Source organism: Equus przewalskii, chromosome 10, assembly GCF_037783145.1.
Source record: "Equus przewalskii isolate Varuska chromosome 10, EquPr2, whole genome shotgun sequence".
Classification (NCBI taxonomy): domain Eukaryota; kingdom Metazoa; phylum Chordata; class Mammalia; order Perissodactyla; family Equidae; genus Equus; species Equus przewalskii.
The window spans coordinates 20,745,164-20,754,465 of NC_091840.1; the positions used below are offsets into that span (position 1 = coordinate 20,745,164).

A 9,302-nucleotide genomic window follows, 5' to 3' on the forward strand; every position below is an offset into this window, starting at 1 on the left:
CCCCAAGCTCCTCCCTCAGGCCCAGAGGCCCATTTCCCCATCCGGGCCCAGCCCTTTAAAGCCGTGGCTCCATCTTTCTGGCCGGCTGTGTACTGAGACCTGAGCACTAAGGGGGCCCTGGGTGCTGGGAGAAGGCACAAGTGGGCTGTGGCAGGTGCATGTGGGACATGGAACCATGGCCTGGGACCCAGGAGCTGGAACAGTGTGGATCCCGGGACTAAGTAGAGCCACTCGGGAGTGGGCAAGCCATGTTATTCGTTAAGCAGCCGCTGTGTGCCAGGCACTGTGCCAAGCCCTTTCTGTACCTTCTGAGGGGTTGTTATTATTCCCCTTTTACAGATAGAGGCCCGGAGCTCAGAGTAGCTAGCTGAATTACCAAGGGTCCTACAGCTATCAAGTGGCAGAGCCAGGATCCGAACTCAGGTCAGTGTGAGTCCGAAGCCCTGATGTTCTCTCCTCCGAATCACCTGCCTGACAGCACCTTCCTGACAAGGGTCCTGGCTTCTTCCCAAACTTCCTTTTTCCTTGATTTTCCTGTGCGTGCTAGGGTGGGCTGAGGCAGGAAGTGGGTTATCCCCTCCTCCCCCCATACCAGCACTCGGGTCCCTTCCTCCTCCCAGGAGCTGCTTGGAGATGCTGCTGTTCTTGTTGCTGTGCCTGCTGCTGCTGCTGCTGCTGCTGCTGCTGCTGCCGCCACTGGCCATGTTCCGGCAGCAGCAGCCCCAGGATGCCAGGCTGTCCTGGCTTGCCAGCCTCCAGTACCGTGTGGCATGGAGGGCCCTGTGCTGGGCAGCTGCCTGGCAGCAGCAGAGACTGGAGCAGAGCACACTGCACGTGGGCCGGAGCCAGCAGCAGGCCCTGAGCTGGTGTCTGCAGAGAGCCCAGGGTCCCTGCTGTCCCCTCAGGGGGAGCACAGGTGTGTTTCCCAGGGTCTGGGGGAGGTGTCCCAAAGACAAAGAAACCCCAAAGGACAGTCAGATTCCAGAACCTGAAGACCTCCCCTCCCCACTTTCTGCTGCCGACACAGAGGGGCCTGACCCAGAGACCCGCCCAGGCTCAGGATTGCTCAAGATGAATTTTCCCATCCTGGGCCCTGAGAGCCCCTTCCCCCAGGCCTAGTCTGGATTCCTTCCTCAAGGGTCTCACCAGTCTTGCCTGAAACTCTTGGGAAACTGTGGCGTCATGAGGAGTTAATGATGTCTCATAGATTTGAGCGCCTTCCGGAATCATCTCCCTCTGACCAAGGCCAGCCAGGTCCAGGAGGAAGAAAGTGGGGGGCAGCTCCCGCCCCCTACCTCAAAACAGTACCATGGGGAGGCCTCTCTGCAGGTAAACTGAGAAGGTTGGAGCCCAGTCCCACCAAAGACCCCTACTTGCAGCCAAACCCTTCCATCAAGGTGGGCAAAGAACCCCCAAACTGGGGGCTCAGGGTCTGGCTCAGGCCCAGGGCCAACCCCATCTCTTGTCTTCTTCCAGGCCACCTTGCTGGGTCTGGCAGCCCTGAATAATGCCTACCCAGAAGTGCTGGCTCCAGGAGGCACGGCTCGCGTGACCCCTACCTCCCCCTGGCCCCGCCCCCTCCCCTGGCCTTGGCATGCCCTGGGCCATGTTAGCCCCCGTGGAGCCAAGGACCCTGGGGCCCTGCTGCTGGCAGCACTGAGGTCCCCAGGGCTGCGGGCACTGGAAGCGGGGACAGCAGTTGAACTCCTGGACGTCTTCTTGGGCCTGGAGGCCAATGGCGAAGAGCTGGCTGAGGCCGTAGCTGCCGGGAACCCAGGAGCGCCTCTCCCGAGACGGGCAGCAGAGCTGCGGGAGGCTCTACAGCAGGGACCCCGAGGACTGGCCCTTCGGCTCTGGCCAAAGCTGCAGGTGGTGGTGACTCTGGACGCAGGAGGCCAGGCGGAGGCTGTGGCTGCCCTGGAGGCCTTGTGGTGCCAAGGGCTAGCCTTCTTCTCACCTGCTTATGCTGCCTCTGGAGGTCAGCAGGACTGAAGGGCGGTGAGCTGCGGGCAGGAGGCAGAGGTCACAGAGCTAGCTGCCACGTAGTGAGCCCTACATAATCATCTCATTCAATCCTCCCCAACACCAGCAGCTCCATCTTACAGATAAAGAAACTGAGGCTCATAGAGGTTAAGAGATGTGCACAAATTCACACGGCGCCAGGTCTGCCACTTCCAGATCCACTGCCTCTTCCCAATGAGGGCCTTAGAGGCAGTGGGCTGAGCCTGGGGGAGCCAGCAAGGATGGAGTGGAAGGGCAGCAGTAGGATCAGATGCTCCCAGGATTGGAGCCTGGGGTCCGGGTGAGGGACTATTGCCTAGCAGAAAGCAATGGGGCCGTGAGATGAAGAGGCCGCTTGCTCCCCACAGGGCTGGTGGGCCTGAACCTGTGGCCAGAGCAGCCCCGCGGGCTCTACCTCCTGCCCCCTGGAGCTCCCTTTACTGAGCTGCTGCCAGTCAAGGAAGGAGCTCAGGAAGAGGCTGCCTCCACGGTCCTGCTGGCTGAGGCCCAGGAGGGCAAGGAGTACGAGCTGGTGCTGACTGATCACACCAGCCTTTCCAGGTAATCGCCTGCCCCCCAGCCCCAGCCACCTCAGGCCCTTCGGGATCCTGTTGAGGGCCAGGAGCATCAGCTAATGGGACCTCACCCCTACTCCCACCCCGACAGGTGCCGCCTGGGTGATGTGGTACGGGTGGTTGGTACCCACAATCAGTGTCCAGTCGTCAGGTTCATCTACAGGTAGGTGACCCCCGCCTCCCGGTCACTGAGGGGCCATCCTTATACCCTGGGCTCTTCTGCTTTCCCCCTTCTCCTCCCCAGGCTGGGCCAGACGCTGAGTGTGCGAGGAGAAGACATCGGTGAGGACATGTTCTCTGAGGCCTTGGGCCGGGCAGTGGGGCAGTGGCCAGGGGCCAAGCTGTTGGACCATGGCTGTGTGGAGAACAGCATTCTGGGTAAGCATCTCCATCGGCTCCTGCCTCCAGTTCTTGGGTAGGCTGCCTACCAGTCCATACCCATCCTGCTGGGAGACCTCTAGGAAGGAGGTAAGACTCAGCCTCCTTTGCTGCTCCTAACAAAAGTCCTTCCCCATGTCTAACCCTATCCCTCCTGCTGCAGTCTCGACATTGCCTTTCCTGACCTGTTTCATATTTAGAATTAGGCTCTGGGTTCCATCTCCATTTACCCCACTCCCACCAAGAAACTCCTTTTTCCCCATGAACCTTCAGAGCGGGGAAGCACAGGTGGGGACAGCGGGCATTGACTTTGGAAGTCTCCCTGTGCACAAAAGTGTGTGTGCATGGGGTTTGTCTGCAGATTCCTCCAAGGGCTCCGCTCCTCACTACGAGGTGTTTGTGGAGCTGAGGGGACTGAGGAACCTGTCAGAGGAAAATCGAGACAAGGTAAATGGCACAGGGACAGGATATGACCGCATGTCCCCTTTACTCTGCTTGTCCCCAGGTGCTGGGGGCACAGGGGAGGGGTGGGGAGGACGGGGCAGGGAGGAGAACCTTCCTGGAGCTCTGGGAAGGGAGGGATGAGTCCCACAGACACATGTGTATGCACGGAACTCCCACCCACACATAGCCTGGGCAGTCGTGCGCACCTCATCACCCACCATGCAGCCCCACGCCAGCCTCACTCAGGCTCTTCTCTTTCCAGCTTGACCGCTGCCTTCAGGAAGCCTCTCCCCACTACAAGTCCCTGCGGTTCCGGGGCAGCGTGGGCCCTGCCAGAGTCCACCTGGTGGGGCAGGGGGCCTTCAGAGCCCTTCGAGCAGCCCTTGCTGGCTGCCCCTCCTCCCCGTTCCCTCCTGAGATGCCCCGGGTCCTCAGGCACCGGCACCTGGCCCAGCTCTTACAGAAGAGGGTGGTGTCCTGAGCCGAGGCCTGCCCAGTGCCCCATCCACCCCCAGAGGCTGCCTCACTCTCTCCCCTGGGGCCTCTCTGGATGGGGAGCCTGTGGCCAGGGTCTGACTCTGTGTCACCTGACAGTTCCCCATCAGAGCTGCTGGGCTTTAGGGAGGTCCGACCTAGTTGGCCACTTCTGAGGAGTTGACTCCAGGGCTACAGAAGATGCCAGCACTGCCTGCCTGGAGCCCTTTCAGCCCCCGCCCCGGAGGATACTGGAGTTCCAGGACACACTATGGGCTCCCGTGTCTCAGCCCAGTGCACTGGGCAGGCTGGAAGCATTGGGAGTTAATGCTCCCAGAAGCAGCCCTCAGTCAGCAAGGAACAGGAGTTGGTGAATGTGGACCTCAGTTTCATTGTCCCTCAGTGGCGCAGTTCTGAAGTGCGTTCTGCACCGTCTCTTGGAGGATGCCCACCAGTTGCCCACAGCAGTAATCCTGTCATTAATACAGTTTTTACTGGTTTTCCTCCCCTCCCTCCTGTCCCCACTCCCTTATGTGCCTTCTAGGATGACCTCCTAAATAAATCTCTTGCACCCATATTCTTGCCTCAGGGTCTGCTTTGGGGGAAACTGTAGTGGTCCCATTCACTCTGCTCCTGTCATATCCTGGGCTCCCCCTCCCCTCCAGCTCTAGACATCAGGGCTTTCCCCCAAAGCTCCATTCTGGGCCCTCGGGGACCCCTATCGTTGCCTACGTCAACCCAGAGACATAGAGTCCCCTCCTCCTACCTCTCCCCATCCCAAACTTAACCTAAATGTGGAGAGGCTGCTCCCAACTTCCCTTGCCCTGGCCTAGCACGGGTCCCTTTCCTGGCCCAACACCCACGAATCACTTCCATGGGCAGGACTGTACTGCAGATCATAAAGCATCACAGCAGGAAGCAATCCCACAGACCATCAGGGTTAACTCTCCATCTTACCAGTGAGGAAAGTGCAGCTTCGGGAGGCTGTGAGGCTTGCCCACGGCCCTGCAGCTCCGCCTAAGTAGCATGGCACCTGTTCCCGATGAGTTGCTAAGTCTCCGATTCTGCCTCTGAATTTCTTCTGATTCCATGCCCCACATCCAGGCTCCCGCCCCCACCCACCCAGCCCCCACAGCAGCCCATGAGTCCTTCCTGCTGAAATCCTCCCACGGCTCCTCAGTGCCCACAGGACCAAGATGGACCAGCTTAGCCTATAAGACCCTTTGACCCACCCTGGCTCTCACTTACCTCTCCAGCCACCTCTCTCCTGGACCTGAGGGGAGCCGTGACTATGAAGACCACACCCCGCTATCCCACGTGAGCTCAGCACTGTCACCTCCAGGTCTTTGCTCAAGTTGTCCCTTCTGTGGAGTGCCTTCTTCCGCCTTACCTGATGGAAATCCACTTTTCATGCAAGACCTTTTCAGAATCCTTTCTCCCAGTGAGCTATCGTTCTGCTGGGTCACCTCCCCACCTGGACTGTAGGGCTCCTTGAACACTGGGCCATGTCCCATGACACTGTCACTGCAGTGCCCAGTGCAGGGCCTGGCACAGAGCAGGTGCTCAATAGACAGTGCCCTGACTGAGAGGGATGCAGGCCTAGAGATGGCACGTTTCCTTCACCCCAGGGTGGCTCACTCCCTGCTGGTGTGGGCTGGGACTCCATCCCTCCCCTCCAGGCAGCCTGACCAGGGAGGAAGCTGGGAGGTCAGAGGATAACACCAAGTTCAGCTGCTTTCCTTCCACTGCCCATGTTCAGTTTTCAAGATTTTCCATCTTGGAGGTTGGTGGAAGGGGCGGAGGGAAGGAGAGAGCTGAGGAGAATGGAGAGCCAGCTAAGAAGCTTTTCCATTAAGAAAGAAAGCCCTGAAGGCTGACAGACCCGGGGGCAGGGACAAGGAGCAGTGGGGGAGAGGCCTGTTGCCTGGCCACCCTCCCCCTCCACACACACACCCTGTGGAGAGCAGGTCTCATGACTGCCTCCTCTCCTGCCCCTAATTAGCAGCTGCCCCCCATGCATTGTCCCAGGCCAGCGCCCCCGCCAAGGCCTCTTTTGTGCTCCCAGATTCCTGGGTGCAAGGTGGCCTCATTAGTGCCCGGAGACCGCCCAATCTCCAGGGAGCAGGCAGACAGACAAGGCGGGGACCAGGGGCACAGAGATCCAACTCCGGCCTCTGAGTGCCTTGGCGGCCATTCCTTGGGCCCAGCCTGGAGACGGCCCCCCTGTGGGAGGCTAATCTTAGACCTGCCTTTGTCTGGCCCCAGAGTGGACGCAAGTGTCCGTCTCTCCCCCACCACCTCAGAGCACTATAAACCCCAGACCCCTGGTAGCAGGTCGCAGTCGACGGCCTCAAAGTTCCTGGGTATTTGGACCACTGCAGACAATACCTTTCCCAGCTCCCTACTCTGAGCTCCAGAAGCCATGAACCCTCCCTCTACGAAGGTAAAGACCCAGGGATGGAGGGCTGACTCATCATACCAGGGGGTAATGAGAGTGCTAGCTCAGGGGGCTGGAAGAAAGGCTGAAGGTGTCTCTGCTCTTGGTCTTTTCCAGCATGGCTCTGAGGCAGGGGACGGGTGGACCTTTGATGGAGACTCTGCCTTGGCTAACATTGGATTATGTCCAGTTCTCCTACCATCTTGCATTTTTTGCGAACTTACTGGTATCAGGTGCCGAGTTTCCACCTGTCCTCTCGTTTAATCCTCCCAGCAGGCTTGCACAGTAGGGATTATCTAATACCCAGTTTAAAGGTGAGAAAGCTGTGCCCCCTGAGAGGGTAGGAAACTGGTCCAAAGCCAGAGTTCCGTTTCCCCCGAAAGGGAGCAGGCAGACAAGATGACAGCTCGGATCCTGCCAGTCCTTGGTTTGCACGTGTTTGCCCGCTGTGGGGAGGGGACGAACCAGGGCCTCTGTTCTCCTGAGGGTACAGACTGGCGGCGCAGACAGACTCACACAAGCCTGTTTTCGGGTGGAGTGGTAAGCGCGCTAATGAGGTACAATGGTCTAAGGGTACCCAGAGGAGAGAGGGATTCATTTCGCCCAGGGGGGGCCTCAAAGGGCTTCCTGGAGGAGATGCTGTGCTGGGTCTTGAAGGATGAGCAGGTAAAAGAGACAGACAGGAGCCCTTCAAACAGCACTGGGCAGAGGCAGCAAAAACTAAGGGACAGCGAGGGAGGAGCGCGGAGCCAGCGGGGCAGGGTCTGGGCGTAGGGGCTGGATGCGGGCGCGACAGGAAGACCCCAGAGCCCTGTCTCCCCCTCTCCAGGTGCCCTGGGCCGCCATAACGCTCCTGCTGCTGCTGTTGCTGCCGCCCGCGCTGCTGTCACCCGGGGCGGCCGCGCAGCCCCTGCCCGACTGCTGCCGCCAGAAGACGTGCTCCTGCCGCCTCTACGAGCTGCTGCACGGCGCGGGCAATCACGCGGCCGGCATCCTCACGCTGGGCAAGCGGCGGCCGGGGCCCCCGGGCCTCCACGGCCGGCTGCAGCGCCTCCTGCAGGCCAGCGGCAACCACGCGGCCGGCATCCTGACCATGGGCCGCCGCGCAGGCGTAGAGCCAGCGCCGCGACCCTGCCCCGGGCGCCGTTGTCCCGCCTCGGCCACCTCGTCTGTCTCGCCTGAGGGGCGGTCCGGGGTCTAAGCCCTTGCTCGGGCCCTGTCCTGCCCTCTCCCTTCTGCCCGTTCGTTGTCAGCCCCAGAAAAAGGGCAATAAAGACGAGTCTCCGTTAGCGTGGCTGGTCTCGGTTCCTGTGCGGTTGCGTCCTGCCCTCCAGAGGGCGTGAGAGTCTTGCGAACTATAAAAAGCCGGAGGGTCTAGCAGCCCGGCTCTAGGACATCTCAGCTTGGGCGTCGTTGAACCCGAGACACTCTTGGATAGGGAGCTCCCAGAGCAAGGAACCGTGCAAGGCTCTGGGGTGCGGAGAGAACCGCACGTGTGCATGCTTGGAGGGGAGGATGCAGGACAGACATGTCCTCCGATACTCTACTAGTCGTTCGGGATCAGGGTCTTTACGGAGAGGCACAGGAGGGGAGGGAGAGCAAGGAAAGCACACAGAGGAGCAGAATCTGGCTGAGAAGAAGTAGGAGCCAAGCCTGCCGAAAAGGCAGGGAATATGAGTTTCAACATGAATCGTCTAGAGTGGCTGCAGGTGGGGAGCGGTGAGGCGTCGGAGGCGAGACGGTTAGGTTCCTGCACCCCGGATTGAGGAAGCCCTCACAAACCACCAGGCTTTGCACTTTATTCTGCAGGTAGCTGGGAGTCATGAGAAGTTCTTAAGCAGGGATGGGGAAAAATGTTCCTGCAACTTTAGCCTAACACATCTGTTACTGGTTGAATTGTGCCACCCCTGCCCCCAATTCATATGTTGAAGTCCTAACCCCCAGCACCTCAGAATGTGACCTTATTTGGAAATAGGGTCGTTGCAGATATAGTTAGTTAAGATGAGGTCATACTGGAGTAGGGTGGGCCTCTAATCCAGTATGACTAGTGTCCTTATAAAAAGGGGGAATTTGGACACAAAAACACACACAGGGAGAACCCATGGGAACATGAAGGCAGAGGTAGGGAGACGCATCTATAAGCCAAGGAACCCCAAAGATTACCAGCAACCCACCAGAAGCTGGGAAAGGCATGGAACAGATTCTCCCTCACAGCCTTCAGGAGGAACCCACCCAGCCTGCCGTCATCTTTTTTCGGGGGCAGGGGCGGGGGCCAGAGATTATCCCTGAACTAACTACTGCCAGTCTTCCTCCTTTTTCCTGAGGAAGTCTGGCCGTGCCCATCTTCCTCTGCTTTCTATGTGGGACGCCTACCACGGCATGGTGTGCCAAGCCGTGCCATGTCCGCCCCCGGGAGATTCGAACCGGTGAACCCCGCGGCCGCCGAGAAGCGAAATGTGCAAACTTAACCTCTGCGCCACCGGGCCGGCCGACCTGCCCGCCATCATCTTGATCTTAGATTTCCAGTCTCCAGAACTGAGACGACAAATTTCTGTTGTTGAAGCCGTCCAGTTTGTGCTACCTTGTTACAGCAGCCTTAGGAAACTAATATAACACCCAAAAGTAGAGGCAGAGAAAAATGTGGCACTTTTACACAATCTAACATCACAGACAATGTCGGGCTCGGACATGGGGAGAGAGGGTGAGGAGCACCAGCCTGCCTTCTCCCCAGCCCATCTCACTGCCTTCAGCTGTTTTGTTCCAGGAAGCAGCCACCCTAAGCCGCCACAGTGAGCAGCCCCAGTAATATTCTGCTTCCGTAATGAAAACGTCCTATGTCTGGTCTCCCCTGGGTTCTTCTTGCTGCTGTACTGGTTCTGTCTTGGAGAAGATGGAGATCAAAGTCCACTTTGGAGACTGGCAAACTGACCCTGCCCACCTTTAAACTATCTTTCTTGGTGCCAAACTTGCCTCCAGCCTCTCTTCCACTTGAA

General features: G+C 58.9%; 2 protein-coding genes across 4 annotated transcripts; both read left to right on the forward strand.

The window, feature by feature from the left end:
* GHDC (GH3 domain containing) lies at positions 1-4,449 on the forward strand. 3 transcript variants are annotated; one of them, XM_070560442.1, is made up of 10 exons: positions 43-221; positions 340-423; positions 621-916; positions 1,208-1,329; positions 1,477-1,978; positions 2,370-2,562; positions 2,668-2,739; positions 2,821-2,954; positions 3,316-3,401; positions 3,661-4,449. In XM_070560442.1, exons 3-10 carry the CDS (start codon positions 634-636, stop codon positions 3,877-3,879), a joined length of 1,611 nt encoding a protein of 536 aa, XP_070416543.1. In that variant the 5' UTR covers positions 43-221; positions 340-423; positions 621-633; the 3' UTR covers positions 3,880-4,449. The 3 variants fall into 3 exon arrangements, with proteins under 3 accessions (XP_070416542.1, XP_070416543.1, XP_070416544.1); XM_070560443.1 differs by having other exon boundaries at positions 43-154; XM_070560441.1 differs by having other exon boundaries at positions 1-423.
* Positions 4,450-6,190: 1,741 nt separating this feature from the next.
* On the forward strand, positions 6,191-7,598 carry HCRT (hypocretin neuropeptide precursor). The gene is made up of 2 exons (XM_008519213.2): positions 6,191-6,315; positions 7,139-7,598. Exons 1-2 carry the CDS (start codon positions 6,295-6,297, stop codon positions 7,508-7,510), a joined length of 393 nt encoding a protein of 130 aa, XP_008517435.1. The 5' UTR covers positions 6,191-6,294; the 3' UTR covers positions 7,511-7,598.
* Positions 7,599-9,302: the final 1,704 nt, after the last annotated feature.